This window comes from Tachysurus fulvidraco, chromosome 4 (genome assembly GCF_022655615.1).
Source record: "Tachysurus fulvidraco isolate hzauxx_2018 chromosome 4, HZAU_PFXX_2.0, whole genome shotgun sequence".
NCBI lineage: Eukaryota > Metazoa > Chordata > Actinopteri > Siluriformes > Bagridae > Tachysurus > Tachysurus fulvidraco.
In genome coordinates this window covers 811,968-831,967 of record NC_062521.1, presented here as the reverse complement: position 1 = coordinate 831,967, position 20,000 = coordinate 811,968, and the positions used below count along the sequence as shown (strand labels likewise).

Below are 20,000 nucleotides of genomic sequence, written 5' to 3'. Positions count from 1 at the left end.
GAGAAAAAGGTAAAAGTGTGTGGGGGTCAGTGACAAATGAAAAAAGAGAAAGAAAAAAGAAGGTGGGGGTGAATAAAACAGAAGGACAGAGAAACAGGGGAGAAACATTTAACTATGCTGGTCACTCTCTCTCTCTCTCTCTCTCTCTCTCTCTCTCTCACACACACACACACACACACACACACACACACACGCACACACACGTCGATTGCCAATGATACACACCTGCGGGTAAAAGTGCACACTGTGGGTTAATTTCACACCTCATTAAACACATACGTATATACACACACACACACACACACACACACACACACACACACACACACACACACACACACACACACACACACGCACCCACACACAGACACACTGGGTGACAAAAAGATGATGCTAAAAGTTACCTAAAGGGACAGTTCACTTTATCTTTCTGGCTAATGTAGCTAACACATAATGGAAACTTGTAGCCACCAGTTTAGCACAATATGGGAGCTGTGTGACATCACAGGACGAGGAAAACTTTCAGCTAGCTGAAAAAGAGTATGGACTGATGAGGGTGGTCATGTGGCCTCAATAGTGAATAGGGCGTGTGTTAGAGACACGCCCAGACTGGACTAATGAGGGTGGTCATGTGGCCTCAGTAGTGAATAGGGCGTGTGTTAGAGACACGCCCAGACTGGACTAATGAGGGTGGTCATGTGGCCTCAGTAGTGAATAGGGCGTGTGTTAGAGACACGCTCACACTGGTAATGATGAGGGTGGTTATGTGGTCTCAGTAGTGAATAGGGCGTGTGTTAGAGACACGCCCAGACTGGACTAATGAGGGTGGTCATGTGGCCTCAGTAGTGAATAGGGCGTGTGTTAGAGACACGCCCACACTGGTAATGATGAGGGTGGTCATGTGGTTTCAGTAGTGAATAGGGTGTGTGTTAGAGACACGCCCACACTGGTAATGATGAGGGTGGTCATGTGGTCTCAGTAGTGAATAGGGCGTGTGTTAGAGACACGCCCACACTGGTAATGATGAGGGTGGTCATGTGGTCTCAGTAGTGAAGGGTGGTTATGATGAGGGTGGTTATGTGGCCTCAGTAGTGAATAGGGCGTGTGTTTGGGACACGCCCAGACTGGACTAATGAGGGTGGTCATGTGGCCTCAGTAGTGAATAGGGCGTGTGTTAGAGACACGCCCACACTGGACTGATGAGGGTGGTCATGTGGTATCAGTAGTGAATAGGGCATGTGTTAGGAGTGTGTACTCCAGCTTCGTGAATTAACAATCGTGAACTTGGGTCCTGTTTTTTCCAGCGATGTGTGGGCGGAGCTAGAAAAACTGCAGGTCACTGATTGGTCAGGGAATTGTCCTGATGATAATGTCTCTGAAAACAGAACACAAAAACTTCCATTTTCATTTGTGATCTACTTCCTGTTTACTTTCTTCACTCCTGTCTGAGGTATCAAACCACAGACTCTTTTTGCTTGCGTTATTGGATATCAAACTAATGGCGCCTTTGGCTTGGAATGGGTCAGTTGTACAACCGTGTGTGTGTGTGTGTGTGTGTGTGTGTGTGTGTGTGTGTGTGTGTGTTGTAACGTGTTACTGACTCACCTGTCACAACGTTTCCCTTGACCGTTTGCTCAGGTTGACTGTGTCACACGTCTCACACCTCCGCACTGACGATCTCCTACGTGAAACATTGTGTCTCGCTCTTTCACACACCCTCACACACTCCTCGGGGGGGCACGAGAAGGAGAACGCAGCGTCCTTCTTGCTCGTCTCTGTTATACTGAACTCGGGATGAACTCGTTATCTGATGGAAAGAACGTCTTCATGCGCGTCATCTGCTACAAGACCTGAGAGCAAAGACTCTGCGCTCGGCCTAATAATCGGATCAGAAGCCCGTCGCTCTGTCACTGACAACGACAGACAAAAATAAGTCCTTGGGTGTGTGTTTAAAGTAGTCAGGTAGCAAAAATGAGTACAACACATCCCAATATATTTATAAAATACAATCACACAGCAGGAGAGAGAGATGGATTCAGACAGTCCTCACCTGCTGTGATGTGCGTCTAGTGATAACAACACGGGGAAAGCAGCAGACATGCAGTTATTTCAAATCATTTTAGTAACAGCTTCCCAACATTAGCTGTACAATCTCACAATTCCATACAACAACATTCCAGACACTCCGCTGTTCCCTGTACACCTCATATTACACCTCCATATCACACATACACATCAGTATTCCAGATTGTTCAATACCTGTCAGCACTTCCTGTTACACCTCAGCACTCTATGTACTCTTCAGTCTCCGGTACGCTTCAGCAGTCTGTAAAATTCTTTATTACGAACACCTTGATATTCAGCATACTTGTAAACGTAGTATATCAACACTTCCCTGTTCCATACCGTGGTGTTTTCCTGCAAATAACAAAGCAGGATAATAATTCAGAAGTCTTGCTATATAACAGCACACAGCACACAGCTAATAAACGATGGATTAAAACACGTCAGCGTCTGAGATCCGTCACGAAGCATCACGCCGGACGACGGCTCTAAAAATAATGCACGGTTTGAACTCTGTCTGCAAAAAAAAGACTTCTTTGTGTTTTCACGGACACACAGGGAGCAGCGCTGAGATGCCGAAGAACCGGGGCCGGTTAATTATCTTTATTTTTGGGGAACGCTGCCAATCTGGCTCTGAGACTCCATTTTCCTGGTGAGAGCCGTAACGAGGTCGTCATCCAAGCCACAACCTGTGTGTGTGTCAGAGTGTGTGTCAGAGTGTGTAGACATACATTCATATATAAATATATACATCTGCTTGAAGTACAGATGTAACACAGTCACATCTTTGGAGCTTTGGATACACTGATAATAGAAAATTGACTACACGAGCTACAAGGGCCTGGGTTGAAGCCCCAGCACTGCCAAGCTGCCACTGCTGGGCAACTGAGCAAGGCCCTTAACCCTCCCTGCTTCTAATGTATATGTGGTGATAATAAAGGCTTCAATTTCTTCTACATCTCAGCATTCAGTACACTGTTCCCTTCACATCGGTATTCAGTACACTACAGTGCTTCAGTACTCAGTTTATGATTCCTTGTTCCTCAGTATTCCAAGCACATAAGCATTCCAAATTCCTCAGTAATCTCTGTACACATCAGTATTCCATCTACAAGGCTGCTTCTTTCACTTCACTATTCCATCCAGCACACTATTCCATCCACCACACTATTCCATCCAGCACAGTATTCCATCCAGCACAGTATTCCATGCACCACAGTATTCCATCCAGCACACTATTCCATCCAGCACAGTATTCCCTACACTTCAGTGTTCCCTGCCCCCCACTGTCTGGATGAGGTTGCCAGATATTCCCCCAGTTCCTTTAAATCAATACAGCTCATTACAGGTGTTAATTAGACACTGATCTGTTAATTGCCACAAAATTGGTTTGCAGTGTGATTTCCTGTTTTTAAAGATCCGGCTCTACACCAGTGACCAAAACTCGAACGACTGCCAGAGAAGCATTCCAAGAGTTTCGAAACCTGTGCTTTCAAGATCATGTGTTCCAGTGTTTAAGAGTCAGAAGAACAGCCAGGACATGGACATGGCAGTGAACGCACGAATGACACAAAACTAACCAGAATATCAACATCCCTTAAATGTGCAGATAGATTATTAATAAAAGGCTCCGTCCAGCAGACATGCAACTAAGAACGTTGTGGAACATGAACGAGTTCCTGTTCTCACTCACGTTATAGCAGCTATACAGAGTCGTTCCCTCACCTGCCTCTCTTTATTCTCTCCTGAAGTTAATAATAATTCAATAATAAAAGCTCAGCTCGTAATACGACCGAGCTGTGAAGGAGCTGTTACTATGGAAGCGATAACACACTGCTTTCAGAGAATCTCAGAGATTCCTGGACAAAAGATTCTTGGAACATTACATTAATGTTTGATTAATGGTTAAATTTTAATGTGAACAGACTTCTTAAAAAGAAATCTATTCGTCTCGTTTAAAGGTGATCGTTTTCTTAAAACGTGATTTATTACGATCCCACAATGTTCCTGCTTTTAAACCGATGCTGCCGAGACACTTCCAGACTCTCAGCACGTCCAAAACTCATTTATTACCTTCACTCATGTTCAGAGTGCGAACACCAGCTTCGTTTTAAATGTATAAATGATTCCATCAGGAGACAGAGGAGGTGTCAGACTCGCCATGATCGAGAGACTGGAAGGTCAAAGCACTGAGTGACGGCTTCGGGTAACGGCTTTACTCAGTACAACATCCTAATTCATTCTTTTTCCTCCGGAGCACACGCTAGTCAGCTTTTTCCACGCACTAAAGCTATGTGCTAACTCGTGCTTTCTGTGTCCTTGTGCTGTACAGTATGTTCATGTCGCACTGTTACATTGATAAACATGCTAATTCATGTCTCTATATGCAGTAAAACATGCTAACTCATATATCTATAGTAAAACATGCTAACTCATATATCTATAGTAAAACATGCTAACTCATATATCTATAGTAAAACATGCTAACTCATATATCTATAGTAAAACATGCTAATTCATGTCTCTATAGTAAAACATGCTAATTCATGTCATATGCAGTAAAACATGCTAATTCATGTCATATGCAGTAAAACATGCTAATTCATGTCATATGCAGTAAAACATGCTAATTCATGTCATATGCAGTAAAACATGCTAATTCACGTCTCTATATGCAGTAAAACATGCTAATTCATGTCTCTATATGCGGTAAAACATGCTAATTCATGTCTCTATATGCAGTAAAACATGCTAACTCATATATCTATAGTAAAACATGCTAATTCATGTCTCTATAGTAAAACATGCTAATTCATGTCTCTATATGCAGTAAAACATGCTAACTCATATATCTATAGTAAAACATGCTAATTCATGTCTCTATAGTAAAACATGCTAATTCATGTCTCTATATGCAGTAAAACATGCTAATTCATGTCTCTATAGTAAAACATGCTAATTCATGTCATATGCAGTAAAACATGCTAATTCACGTCTCTATATGCAGTAAAACATGCTAATTCACGTCTCTATATGCAGTAAAACATGCTAATTCATGTCTCTATATGCTGTAAAACATGCTAATTCATGTCTCTATATGCAGTAAAACATGCTAATTCACGTCTCTATATGCAGTAAAACATGCTAATTCATGTCTCTATATGCTGTAAAACATGCTAATTCATGTCTCTATAGTAAAACATGCTAATTCATGTCTCTATAGTAAAACATGCTAATTCATGTCTCTATATGCAGTAAAACATGCTAATTCATGTCTCTATATGCAGTAAAACATGCTAATTCACGTCTCTATATGCAGTAAAACATGCTAATTCACGTCTCTATATGCAGTAAAACATGCTAATTCATGTCTCTATAGTAAAACATGCTAATTCATGTCTCTATAGTAAAACATGCTAATTCATGTCTCTATATGCAGTAAAACATGCTAATTCATGTCTCTATAGTAAAACATGCTAATTCATGTCATATGCAGTAAAACATGCTAATTCACGTCTCTATATGCAGTAAAACATGCTAATTCATGTCTCTATATGCTGTAAAACATGCTAATTCATGTCTCTATAGTAAAACATGCTAATTCATGTCTCTATATGCAGTAAAACATGCTAATTCATGTCTCTATAGCAAAACATGCTAATTCACGTCTCTATATGCAGTAAAACATGCTAATTCACATCTCTATATGCAGTAAAACATGCTAATTCATGTCTCTATAGTAAAACATGCTAATTCATGTCTCTATAGTAAAACATGCTAATTCACGTCTCTATATGCAGTAAAACATGCTAATTCATGTCTCTATAGCAAAACATGCTAATTCATGTCTCTATATGCAGTAAAACATGCTAATTCATGTCTCTATAGTAAAACATGCTAATTCATGTCTCTATAGTAAAACATGCTAATTCACATCTCTATATGCAGTAAAACATGCTAACTGACATTTAAACAACCGAATCCTTCTTATGTACATAGAAAACATATAATTCTCTCTTTTGGTGTAGTAAACCATGCTAATGCACGTTTTCACACCGTAAAGCAAGCTAATCCCTTATAAAACATGCTAATTATCCTTGTTTACACTGTTTTTACAGTATTTAGATTGTGTCCTTGATTGTGAAAACCGGTAATTTTCTCAAATGACATCATAAAACAAGCGAATTCATCATTTTTGTACCGCAAAGAAGGACATATGCTAATGTGCCCTCTTCCTGTAGTAAATCATGCTAACTCACAGCTCCATCATGTAAACTGTGTAGGTGTAAAGCAGGCTCATTCATCCAGTTGATTTAGTACAACGTCGGAATGTTCTCACCTCATGTTCTCTAGTGTCATTTTTGGACGTATAAAGCATGCTAACTTTCCTGGGCCACGGAACTAATTCATCAACATGCTATCTGCTAAAGCCTGATGGAAAGCTACGTCAGGGACAGGATTAGAAACGAGCTGCTCTGTAAGCGATGTTCTTTTGACTCCAGCAGTGACGAAGCGTAATGTCACTTTCACACCTCGTCAAACCCAACACACTCGCTCACACACTAGTATTCCTTCCTCGTTAACTAAAAAAAAAGCCTTTTGCTTAATCACAACACCGTGCAGTTAACCTCCTTTGGGGTAATGACATGAAGGTTAACTGGAATGAGGGTGAGTTTTGATTATTATACGTGTAGAAGAACCTCAAAAACTTATGGCATCTTTCTAGTTTTAAAGAGCTTTAAACACGCTAGCATTAAGGAGATGTGCTTTTAAGGGGCTTTTTACACCTGGTCACTTCCTGCGTTTTCTGTGATCCGATAGCTACCCGATGGTAAAAAGACCAGGTCTAAATGCCCTCTGAAACATTTTCGAGACGGATATAAATCCGATTGTTCAAACCCCTTCAGGAGGTGGTCTGGGACGCGTTTCAGATGAAACTGGACAGGTGTAAATTAATGTGGTTGTTCAAGCCACATACGTCAGCGCTATACTCCTCCCAAACGGAAGTACGTCACTCGCAGGTGACTCGCGAGTCGTGTATCGCGCCAGAAACAAATAACACGGACGACACGCAGGCACTTATTGCTCTATGGAGTGATGAAAGCGTCCAACAAAAGCTTTGTAAAACATAAAGAAACAAAAGTAGATTTAAGTATATACACCAAAGCGCGTTGTATTTCAATTACCCCGGAAATGAGGTCTCAAATATTAGCATTTTGGGTGGGAGCAGAAAGATAGGATCGATATCCGATTCGCCGAGACGCATTTATGTGGCCTAATGTAAATGGAACAGTTTTAACAAATCAGATAGTTATCGGATCAGAGACAACACATGAAGTGACCGGGTGTAAAAAGACCCTAAAAGTTATCACGAGTGAAGAACTTTTCAGACACAACGCTGATGTAAATCTTTACATCTAACTGTCACATGATGGTAATACAACATAACATAATGCCATGTTAAAGTCATCGGTCTGAATCGCACACTTTTATAAGAAGGATTCTGATGCAGGAAATCAGAGAGGAAGTTGTACCTTGTCACAAAACATTCATCCGATTGATTAGCCTTTAATGAACGGTTAGCATAAAGTATGCCACCTTTAACACTGCACAGTTGTTGTTGTTATTTCTGGAGTTGAAGATTCAGAATACAAACTTCTGCATTTATCTGCTCGTGACTCCTGTCACATCTTCGACACTCCATTCTCAGCTAGTGACAGGAGACGCTAACCAATTTCCCACGTGTGAGATGGGATTGACGCGATGAGAGTGTGTGTGTGTGTGTGTGTGAGAGAGAGAGAGAGAGAGAGAGAGAGAGAGAGAGAGAGAGAGAGAGAGAGAGAGAGTGAGACGAGGACAAAAGCAATATCCGTTCCAGAAAAACAAACACTGTCACTGTTTTAGATCTGATATAACAGTGGAGTTGATTAGCATCTTTGTTCATTAAAAAAAATCCAAACTATGCTAATATTCACCGTTCACACTATTAGCCATGTTAACTCAGCTTTCTTTGCTGCACAGATCATATCAACAAATCCTAATTTTTATGGTGTAAAACAAACTAATAATCCTTGTACAAAATGCTAATATTCTTTGTTTATGCTGAAAAATATGCTCTGGAAAATTGTCCGTAGTGTGTGAGTGTGTGAGTGAATGAGAGAGTGTGTGTGCCCTGTGATGGGTTGGCACTCCGTCCAGGGTGTATCCTGCCTCGATGCCCGATGACGCCTGAGATAGGCACAGGCTCCCCGTGACCCGAGAAGTTCGGATAAGCGGTAGAAGATGAATGAGTGAGTAATTTGTGTGTGTGTGTGTGTGTGTGTGAGAGAGAGAGAGAGAGAGAGAGAGAGAGAGAGAGAGAGAGAGAGAGAGAGATTATGACTGGTGGTGTTTATTGTAAGTGTTTGTTACCTTTTTGGACCCCTTTATCATGTGTAATGTTGCTCCCATATAAAACAGTTCAGCACAAGCCCAGACATTTTTAGGGACATGATTGAGGACAAAGTCCCATCCAGAGACATGATTGAGGACAATGTCCCATCCAGAGACGAGCTGTTTCATGTTGAGCTTTTGTTCAAACCGACCATCGAATATACCCTCGCTAATGAATGTGTTTTTTTTTTTTCATTGGTTGTTGCGTTAAATCTTACTCAGATACAATAGTGCTATTTTCTGATTGGCTGTCGTGTAGCCTCTTTATTTTTGATTGGCTGATAAGTGTCAGGCTCGACTAAGAACTGAGACGCGCTTGATTCCTGCCCGTTTCCATAGAGACAGCGGTGCGGACCGATACATTTTGGGCGCTGCGGCTTATTAAATATATGATAAATAGTCCAAAAGTTTTTCTGCGTGAGAAATACGACGTGTGGCGTGAGAGCGCGAGAAAAGACCGACATGAGGGACGTCACTCTCAGTGTGTGTGACACTTTACAGCCCTGGTATAATCCTTTCCCTGTGTGTCTATGATTGAAATATGCTAATTGTCTCACTGCATTGAACACGCTAACATTTTGTCTAAACCATGCTAATTCTCAGTGTTCACATTGTAAAGCGATAGTTTGATTTTTAACAGCTAAAATAAACCGTTATTCTAAACCTCACGCTGAACCTCCAGTTTCTACAGAATTAAAGTCATTTTCTCGGTTTAGTTCTCGGTGTATGAGGAGATAACCCTCCTGTTCCACAGTATAAACCTGTAAAACCTGTTGATTTCCTGTTGCATCATTTAAAAGTATTATATTTTGTATTTAATCAAGTCAAGTAGCCGATATTAGCCGGTTTTAACGAGGTGCGATTCAGTGCAGTCTTTAGCACAGACGTCTTTATCTTGGAGATTTAGGTTCACCTCGGCTCCTGGATGAAATAGTGCTGCTGCTGCTGTAATTTGTTTGTCTATTTTATTAAGGAGTGTGTGTGTGTGTGTGTGTGTGTGTGTGTGTGTGTGTGTGTGTGTGTGTGTGTGTGTGTGTGCCTGTCTGTGTGTACCTCAGCATCTTTAACGCCAGAGCACGATGCAAAATCGATCTCTGCGGGAAAAGATGAGTGGACAGAGAGAGAGAGAAGGGAGAGCTTACACATTCTTCACTCACATACACTCACTCACTCTCACACACACACACACACTCATACGCATACATACAAAGAAACAGAGTGGTTTCTCCAAAATGAACCAATGAATCAGAGTTAAAAGAGAAAACTTTGCTCGGGTCAAACAGACGTAATGAGATTCTCAGTGAAAGCCGAGCGGACGGCCGAGTTCCGCACGTCTGCATCCACGTGTCCGCCAGTGTGCCTTAGTCTACAGCCTGATGGCAGTTTGAGACTCATCTTCATCCACTAATTGCCCATCCCTCCATCCCTCCATCCCTCCATCCCTCTATGGCTCTCAGGGGAAGAGAATGAAATCAAGCCTTAGTGCATTAGCTTAATGGTGGACGTTTCGTGTTTCTCCTCCTGGAGTCATATTGTATCCTTTACAGCCGTAATCACATCACGGGGCGTCGTTTGTAATCTGTCTGATGTTCGCTCTCGACAAAACAGCCTCTGTAATCTGATTTATTTTTATAGCCCAAATTAAAATACCCAATTTGCCTAATTAACGTTTGCTCCAAAACTTTACCTGATGTACTTTGTCAACTGTAAACAAACTCTTGTGATCGTTATGGCGACTGTCACGTGGATGTTTTTCCTCTGTGCACTTTGGGATAGCTCCGCCTCCGAGACCTGCAACACCGCCTCGTTTTCCGTTCGGCCCAGACTTCCTGTTTCAAAAGGAAATACATCGACATACAGAAACAAATCACGGCTCTCCGGCGACCCTGAAAAATACGTCAAATACGAAATGAAATTTTATTTATACCGACGTTAATTCTTCTCAGTGTGATGGTTGCTTGTGGGTGCGTCCTGGCTTTAGAGCACTGCTTGTTGCCGTGGTTGCTGTGCTAGCACAAGGGATATAATGCTATATCCACCACTCATAAGTCTTAGGATGAGGTAGCTGATGAGGTGTAACTTAAGCTCCCTCCTCATCAACCCAGTGATGCTGATGATGAATCTCTGGATCATCTGTTCTCATTAGATACTTACAGAATTTGAATATCGGACCCTGTCTAAAGGAATAATCTCTGATAAGACAGAAATACTTATCGGTCCAAAAACCAGTACATGAAAGCTTCCATTTAGAGGATGAGGATGAGGTTCCCCTTTTGAGTCTGGTTCCTCTCAAGGTTTCTTACTGTTACTAGTAGCTTCATGCCTTCATGACCTCTAGACTGGACTATTGTAATGCATTACTAGGTGGTTGTCCTGCATCTTTAATAAATAGGTTACAGTTAGTCCAAAATGCAGCTGCCAGAGTTCTCACTAGGACAAGAAAGTATGACCTTTAACCCCAATGTTATCATCTCTACACTGGCTACCTGTTAAGTTTAGAACTGATTACAAACTGCTGCTACTTACGTACAAGGCTCTTAATGGTTTAGCTCCCATGTATCTAACTAGTCTTCTAACACGTTACAATCCTTCACGCTCTCTGACATCACAAAACTCAGGACTTCTGCTAGTTCCCAGAATATCTAAGTCTACTAAAGGTGGTAGAGCGTTTTCTTATTTAGCTCCCAAACTTTGGAATAGTCTTCCTGATAGTGTTCGGGGCTCAGACACACTTTCCCAGTTTAAATGTAGATTAAAAACTCATCTCTTTAGTCAGACGTACACATAATACATCCCATAATATTGTGCACTATAATATCAGACCAAATACACATTATCATCTAGTGCTTGTTAATATTATAAACAGCAGCTACATTAATTCCTTTCCACAGCTTCTCTCTTTCTACCATCCCGAGGCTTCCAGACATTGTACCAGCTCTGATCGTCTTCCATGTCATGAAGATTTTGGACCTTCGCTGAGATGAAGGCGACTCTGTGAGGATCCTGAGACACCTACAGATCTACCAGCTCCAGTTAGACTCTGCGACACTAAAGAGGAGATGTGAACTCCATGTGGACTTTTACATCACTACAACATTTATCAGACTGTATATATATAATCACACCCCCAGTGTCACCCAGATGAGGATGAGGTTATATAATCACACCCCAGTGTCACCCAGATGAGGATGAGGTTATATAATCACACCCCCAGTGTCACCCAGATGAGGATGAGGTTATATAATCACACCCCCAGTGTCACCCAGATGAGGATGAGGTTATATAATCACACCCCCAGTGTCACCCAGATGAGGATGAGGTTCCCCTTTGTATCTGGTTCCTCTCAAGGTTCCTTCCTTTACCATCTAAGGGAGTTTTTCCTCCCCACAGTCACCTGAGTCACCTCAGACTTGTTCATTAGGGATAAATACATACACATTTATATATATCTAATATTAATCTGGAGTTTTGTGTTATATTAATCTTTATATTATTCTTTATAATAACCTTTTGTTCTATCTTTATGTTCTGTAAAGCTGCTTTGAGACGACGTCCACTGTAGAAAGCGCTAAACAAATAAACTTAAATCGAATCGAATACTTGAGCCGGAAGACGAAACTCACGTTTGATAGAATAAATATTTTTATTTCCCACCAAGTCGTCTTGGACTAATATCATCAGCACATATCAGATACTCATTTGCATAGATGGTTAAGTTCAAAGGTCAAGGTCATGATTTAAGCAGCTTTTTTTTAAAAAAAAAAAAAAAAAAAAAGGTTCCTTCCATCAAACTTGTAAATCCATCACCTTGTTCTCCTCATCCTCTACAAATACACATGCACTCATTCCATCCAGACCTCCAACCAGGAGATGTAATGCTTTTGTTTCTTCGCGTTCGGAAGGATGAGGACATCAGAAAATGTTCCGTTCGGATCGGACAGATCGGACGTCACACAGACGGACAGGAAGAAGGACTTGCATCTGGCCCTGAGAACTAAAGCGGAAAAACTACGTTTCACCACACGTTCCCTCACTACTGTGTGTGTGTGTGTGTGTGTGTGTGTGTGTGTGTGTGTGTGTGTGTGTGTGTGTGTGTGTGTGTGTGTGTGTATGAGAAGTGTGAGTCAATGACCCAGAGTGTGTAAAACCCTGCGTTCATGTTACAAGCCTCTGAAGTCGTGCCCGGTCGCTCTGCTAAGGCGAGTCTGGCTTTCTAACCTTCTGGACCTTCTAAAAATAGATCAGGCAAAAAGTTCAGATCCATCAGATCTCTTCAACCTCCTCACATTACACTTTCAGCTCGAACTTTAAGCAATTCACCTGCGACATGCAGTTTGGGAAAACGGGACGCGATATCCAAAAATAATCAATATCAAACTTTAAAAAAGGGCTTCGGAGAACAAGAACAGGAAGGAAGAAGAACGGAAGAGAGCGAAGCTCAGAACTGCAAAATAATTACCCACAAACCTACAAGACAAGGCAAGAAATGAGACATGGAACAGGTGAAAACATTAGGGCAGTTAACTGGGGCTAAACAGGAGTGGAGGCAAGTGACTGAAAAAGCCCTGGGAATGGAGACTCACCTCCGGTAAAGGGGAGGAGTCACATGATTCTGGAAGACTCGACATGGAGGAGCTGAATAGAATCGTCACTTTCAGTTCACCGACTCAGATAAATAGTCAGATACCTAAACTTTCTGGTAAACGAGAGATAGCTAATGAGCTAACAAACTAAAGCTGCATCCAAAATGACGTACTTCACACTAGAGGTCTCGGGGTCCACACATGCCCCTTTCCCACTGAGGCAGTTCGAGTGCAGGTTCGGAGCCTAATTTAGAACCAGTTCTTTCTGTTTCGACCGCCAAAGCACCGGCTCTGAACCAGGAAAAGTGGTTCTTAAGTAGCACCAAAACGTTGCTGGTCTAGACTTAAGAACCACTTGGGGCGGGAGCTGTGGGCGGGGCTGTGGGCGGGGCTACTGTTAGCGCATTTGATAATGTACTTTAAGTATACTAATGTTTAATAAACTTTTACTTTACTGCGATATGATACATTATCAGCACACATGTTAGTAGGTAGCTACATGCTAAGGCTAATGTTTTTTCTGTGTTAACGATAAAATAACGTTATGTACTTTATCGCTTACAACCTCCGTTTATACAGATTACACGGAGCCGCACGTACACGTTTTATTCGCCGCGTTTGGATGCCAATGTAGGTTCACAAAGCCATGAGCATTAACAGTTTGTCGCTGCTGCGCTAACGTCGCTGGGACACGTGACACGTATACAGTGACGTCACACTCGGCGCTGTGATGCTCTCTAACCGATGGAAAGGCAAACCGGTTCTTAGAAGGTTCACCGGTGGAACCAACTTTGAACCAGCACCCGGTTCTTTCCGGTGGAAAAGGGGCATTAGATCCGAAACCCCGAGGTCCGGCCCGAGACAGGAGCGGGTTCGGGTCTAAAAGTTTCACGTGTACCTCGGACACGGGTCGGTATAATAATAGCGGCGTCGGGTCTCAGGTAATTTAAAACGAATGTGTTTTTACCGAACGGACCCGAGAAGAACTACTGTATCTCGTGTGTGTGCCTCGACTCAAGTCCTTTTCCAACCTCTCATCTGTTTGCCAAGACCACTTGCTACATGTGGCTGGTGACGTGCGGCTGGTGTTAAGCTCATTTTCGTTGAAACAGACCTGTCAATCAATGTTGAATCCATGCTGTAGCGGTTACTTTAGTGCAGAGTTATGCAACATTCGGGTCCAGTCGGGTTAAAAAAAAATTGCCAACAGGTCGGACTCCGGTCTGATTTTTCCAGGTTTGTCTTGGGTCGGGTCTTTCTTAAAAAAAATAAATAAATTATGCATGTCGGGTTCGGGTAAAAAGTGATTCGGGTCACTTCGGGTCGGGTACTTTTCTTTAGACCCGAGAAGACGTGTACTACACGCTACACGATGCGCCGTAAGATCTTTAGCTGACGGAGGTCAGAAGGGTCGTAGCGTCTCAAAGGGAACACGGTGGTTTTTAAGAACGGTACGTAGAAGCTGATTCTATGGTAAAAAAGACATCAAATGCAAAAGAGGAGACATTCGTTTGTAAGACGTCTCATCCAGGTTGTCGTCAGCCATCTTAAAAATGTTCCTTCAACCAGAGTCTGCGTCTGGTAGCCCCGCCCCCTTCCTCATTATTTACCTGATTAATAGTAAGTAAGTGATTTGGGATGCAGCTGTAGGTTCGTCATCATAATGTATCTGAGGTCACTGATACGCTACGTCTCACGTCACAGCGGTCAGGACAGAAATCTCACAAATTTGTTCTGTTACATGCCTGCAAACATTCCCATCAAAACAAGGCACATTTTGTGGGTTTTTGTGAAGATTCTCTGTCGGCTAATTATTGGCTAGCTAACGTTGCTATTTGTGCTGTTAAATGTCCGATATTTTATGGGCTAGTTCTCAGAGTTTAGGAGGGTTTCAGGGTTTATTTTATGCGTCACATTACAAGGAAGAAGTCGGATGAAGGCTTGCGAGGATATCGCGTAGTCACACGTGTGACGTTAAGCTCCGCCCCAGTTGCCCCAGTGGCTAGTGTGAATGCAGGGTAATTCTAACTAGCATGTTGCTTCTCATTTCTAACTGCAAAGAATTCATTTAAAACAAATGAATAAGAAAAAGTCATGAAGCAGCACAAGTTTCGGTCTCACTGTCCTGACTGGCTTTATCGGCTCTGTCACTTCCTGTGCTGCTTCTGGTAGACAAACTGTCCAAAATAGAGTTAATGGCGTTACCGTTAGCATAAAGATCGTTCATGCTGAATATAGGAATCCCCGGAATGGGAACTTTTAAGTTGCTTTCATATTGATCCGTCTCCACCAGAGCCTTCTGTCTCTCGTAATACTTGGAGAATTTGTTGAAGATGATGGTGACGGGCAGCGCCACCACCAGGAGGCCACACACGATGCACAGCGTCCCGATGAGCTTCCCAGCCAGCGTGACGGGATACGTGTCTCCGTATCCCACTGTGGTCATGCTAATCGTGGCCCACCACCATCCGATTGGAATCGTCTGGATCTCCGACTCTTCCTCCTCTCTCTCGGCAAAGTAGACCAGTACGGAGAAGATGGAGATCCCGACAGAGAGGAAGAGGACAAGCAGCCCCACCTCGTGGTAGCTGTGACGTAACGTTGCGCCGAGAGAACGGAGTCCTGCAGAGTGACGTGCTAGCTTCAGTATCCTGAAGATGCGCATGAGCCTCAGGATCTGCACCACCTTCCCTACGTTCTCCAGCTCCTCACTTTCCTCAGCGTCTGCTTTTTCCAGCACTAACGTAGCATAAAACGGAACTACGGAGACAAAATCGATGACGTTCAGAGCATTGCTGATGAACTTACGGAGACAAGGAGCCACCGCTAAACGCACCACAAACTCGAAGGTGAACCAGAGCACGCAAAAAGTCTCAAAGGAGGCTAGAACTGGATCCTCCACGGCCCGCTCGTTAGCATCCACTTGGTGGAACTCAGGCATGCTGTGAACACACATGGCCACAATGCTGATCAGAACCACACTCAGAGAAACCACCGCTAGAATCTTAGCTGTGAAAGAATGTCCCGGGTTCTCCAGCCTCAGCCACAGCTGCTTACGTTTCTCCGAGCACCAGGTGCCTTCAAACTTTTCCACGTCCTTCTCCATCTCTGAGAACTCGGAGGAGGAGGAATCAAAGCTGTCTTGAAGCGGATCTTCATCGTTCCGGTCCCAGTCCTGTTCTTTTTCGCCCACTTTCTGCTCGTGGAACTTGTTGCTGCAGCACGAGTCCAGATGAAGCTCCTTGATGCCCCAGTACTCGAGTTCCTGGCTGAAGCTGAACACACACAGCTCCTCCATCAGGTGGATTTTTCCAGTGTGGTAAAAGTTCAGTACGTAGGGGAAGAATCGCGGGTTGCGGTCGAAATAGAACTCGTGCTCCGTTGCACTGTAGTCATCACACAGCTCCAATATGGCCGCCTCAGAGCTGCAGAGCAGCAAGTGGGCGAGACGAGTGTGTGGGAAGCGCTGGAGGACAGAGCGAGACACTTTCTGCTTGAAGCCACCAACATTCAGGTTGAGGAAGTTCTCGTCCGGCCCGAGGCGGTGCAGGATCTCCCCGTACACCATGATGGGATGGAAAAAGGGGGTGGGACAGAAGGACGGCCGTAGCTACGACTCCATCACCTGAGACACAAAATCACAAAGACACCGAGTGAGACTGAGGCAGGACAGAGCCGAGGTTTCATCCAGAAGAGACGAAACCGACTCGTTTTACTTTGTGGATTCTAGAATAAGCAGCATGACCAGTTTAAGAACCAGTAACCAATCACAGTGTCGGGGGCGGGGCTTAATACTAAACAGAGACGTTAAACAATTTGTTCATGAAGGAGTCTCCAGTTTCAGCACTCTGTAACACTCAGAGGTTAAGATGAACATTTACATTTGACTTTTATTAACTTAACTTTATTAACAAACACAATTTTAACTAATAAACGATAGAATAACAAATATTTCTGTACAATTGTACAAACAATATAAAGTAGTAACTTTAAAAGGAGCCTTAAGTGTTTTAGAGCATGATTTACTGCACTGACAGGAAGAGAGACGAGGAAGAGAGGTGAGGAAGAGACGAGGAAGAGAGGTGAGGAAGAGAGATGAGGAAAAGAGGTGAGGAAGAGATGAGGAAGAGAGACGAGGAAGAGAGGTGAGGAAGAGACGAGGAAGAGAGGTGAGGAAGAGAGCTGAAGAAGAGACAGGGAAGCGAGATGAAGAAGAGACGAGGAAGAGAGGTGAGGAAAAGAGACGAGGAAGCGAGATGAAGAAGACATGAGGAAGAGAGGTGAAGAAGAGAGATGAAGAGACGAGGAAGAGAGGTGAAGAAGAGAGGCGAGAAATAGAGGCGAGGAAGAGAGATGAAGAAGAGAGGTGAAGAAAAGAGTCAAGGGAGAGAGACAAGTAAAAAGAGATGTGGAAGAGAGATGAAGAAGAGAGATGAAGAAGAGAGATGAAGAAGAGAGATGAAGAAGAGGTGGAAAAGCAGCTCACAGACTGTAAACATTAATTATACGTTATTGTACTTTCAGCATTGAGCATAAACATTCATGTGAAGTTCAGAAACTTCCAAAAACTGCATTAATCATCATTATTATTATTATTATTATTATTATTATTATTATTATTATTATTATTATTATTAGTTCAGTATTAATGTGTATCTGGAGGTAAGAATATGAAGTGAAGAGTCATGTTGCATTCATCTGATCCTGAGATCTGTCTATTTTTATTTTGCTTCGGTATCTGATTGCAGTGTAGAGCAGCAGAGCAGCACGATCACAACCCAAACACACACACACACACACACACACACACACACACACACACACACACACACACACACACACACACACACACACAAACTTTCTGAGTGTTTAGTGCGAGAGGAAGAGTGCGTGGTTAACTTTGTGTTATGCCGCTCTGTGTGTGTGTATGTGTGTGTGTGTGTGTGTGTGTGTGTGTGTGTGTGTGTGTGTGTGTGTGTGTGTGTGTGATACAATGTGTCCGACTTCCTCCTGCTGTCTGATTGCATTGTAAAATTCAAACCACAACAAACCAAAGCCAGCTAATGGATATCGATTCCTCTCTCATAAAGAAAAACAGAAGGCTTTTGTCCTCCTTGTGAGTCTTTCACATTTGTCCTGGTGGGTCCTGAGGGTCTCGTCTTCTCTCATGTGGAAGGAGATTCATTTTATTCTCCTCAATGACAAGTTTCAGCCCGAGCATCAGGTGTGAGGACAAGAGTAGGATAATAACCACAAGCTCCTACACTGGGGTTATAAAGGAAAACAAAAGAGACAAGACGCACAGAACAGGTAGAATGTGGAAAAAAAATAAAAAGAAGAACAAATTAAATGTTTCACCTTCATTTCAGTCAATTTGGGTTCCTTCTGGAAACCTTCCTCCAGCTCCAGCTCCAGCATCCCGGGACTTTCCATAGAGACACACAGAGAGACACAGAGAGACACAGCGAGACACGGGCAGGACGACAGAGCGCAAAATAGTGAAGTGTCAGGTCCCGCAGCCGCCAAAGGGTCCTAATGCGCATGCGCGTCATCCGCAAGCAGTTTCAGCAGCAGCAGCAGCAGCATGTGAGCGCGCTCACGCGAGTCGCCTTCCACGTGAGCGCGCTTTGGGAACGCACTCATTTTTTTTTCATTATTTATTTTTTCAAAAAAAAAATTTTTTTAACTTTTGTGTTAGTGTGTGAGCGTCAGTATGAACAATAAAGGTGTGCAGTGTAAAGGAACAGTGCGATCTGGGGCAGAAGGGTACTAACTACTTTTATTGCCACTGGTACGAAAGTGAAGACTTTTTTAAAATATGGCTGTGTGTGGAAATGTGGATATAAAGCATATTGTATCAGTAGAAAGCTTTAGATGAACGGTGTCCTGTACGGGTCCTGTAACGGGTAAGTACCGTTAGTACCCTTCTGTATCCTAAAGGTGCGGTTCTGTGTTTGTCCGCTAGAGGTCGGTGTAGTCACACAGTTCACTAGGGCTTGTGACGTCTACAGGTTTCTGACAAATGGTGTACTTTAATTGGTCCAATTAGACATAATTAGGGAGAAGTGAAATTACCTGCTAGTTCTGGAATAATGAGAGTGCAGGTTATAAATAAACAAACAAATGAACTAAAATATCAACCTTACAGAATCAATACATCTGATCAGATCTTGACGATTGGATTAAAACAGTAAGTGGAGTTAAGAGGAAATGAGGAATGAGGACATGTTACAGGATGCAGTAAAAACAGCAGAAAAATCATGACTGTTTCTCTGCCCACTCTTCATGACTCCTCCTCCTCCTCACACCCTGGACACAACCCTCTTCCTCTCGTCCCTTCTGACAAGCATCACCAACATGATGAGTACAAACACCACATTATTAAATACTGTAATATCAGTCACTCATCACTTCAACATGTTATACACACACACACACACACACACACACACACACTACTGCTGCTTGCACACATTGCGCATTATGTACTTTATATAAATCACTGCCCTGTGAAATACTCTGTATATTATGGTCTTTATTTAATCAGTAATTTAAATGTATGGTGTTGTTATTTCTTGTGTGTAAAATAAACCCGATTCTCATTAGGGCTGCAACTGAACATCTCATTCAGAACATTTCTACACTCACCTGCTAGTTCTCTCCACATGAGGGCAGTGTTGTTCTTCTAACTGAAACAACTGCATCGTAATGCAAACTGAATTTAACCACAACATAATTACTCTAAATAATTTGACCCACTTTATTTTTTGTACATAAAAGATATAGTTCATGAATATAAATAATAATAATAAAAAACATTTTCTAAACAGATTTTCTTTAATTATAGCCAGTAGCACGTAGCATGATTCACATGTACAGACAGTACACTTCTCTTTTTTCCTGTTAGATACATTAGCTTTA

At 42.6% G+C, this 20,000-nt stretch overlaps 1 protein-coding gene and 1 long non-coding RNA gene across 2 annotated transcripts in view; both read right to left on the bottom strand.

The window, feature by feature from the left end:
• The window catches only part of LOC113655894, an 8,127-nt gene extending 1,296 nt beyond the window's left edge, over positions 1-6,831 (bottom strand). The window contains exons 1-3 of the long non-coding RNA XR_003443826.2: positions 6,404-6,831; positions 2,260-2,418; positions 1,606-1,910 (exon numbers count right to left, since the gene is read on the bottom strand). This is a non-coding gene — a long non-coding RNA (uncharacterized LOC113655894). The remainder of the gene's footprint in view (positions 1-1,605; positions 1,911-2,259; positions 2,419-6,403) is intronic.
• Positions 6,832-14,169: 7,338 nt separating this feature from the next.
• On the bottom strand, positions 14,170-18,915 carry kcns3a (potassium voltage-gated channel, delayed-rectifier, subfamily S, member 3a). Its single transcript, XM_027168285.2, has 2 exons — positions 18,438-18,915; positions 14,170-16,704 (listed from the first exon to the last, which is right to left on the bottom strand). The coding sequence occupies exon 2, from the start codon at positions 16,645-16,647 to the stop codon at positions 15,172-15,174; it is 1,476 nt and encodes a 491-aa protein (XP_027024086.1). The 5' UTR covers positions 16,648-16,704; positions 18,438-18,915; the 3' UTR covers positions 14,170-15,171.
• Positions 18,916-20,000: the final 1,085 nt, after the last annotated feature.

What these genes read in the sequence shown, in the direction of transcription:
- kcns3a (XM_027168285.2), bottom strand. Translation starts at nt 16,647, where the DNA reads ATGGTGTACGGGGAGATCCTGCACCGCCTCGGGCCGGACGAGAACTTC.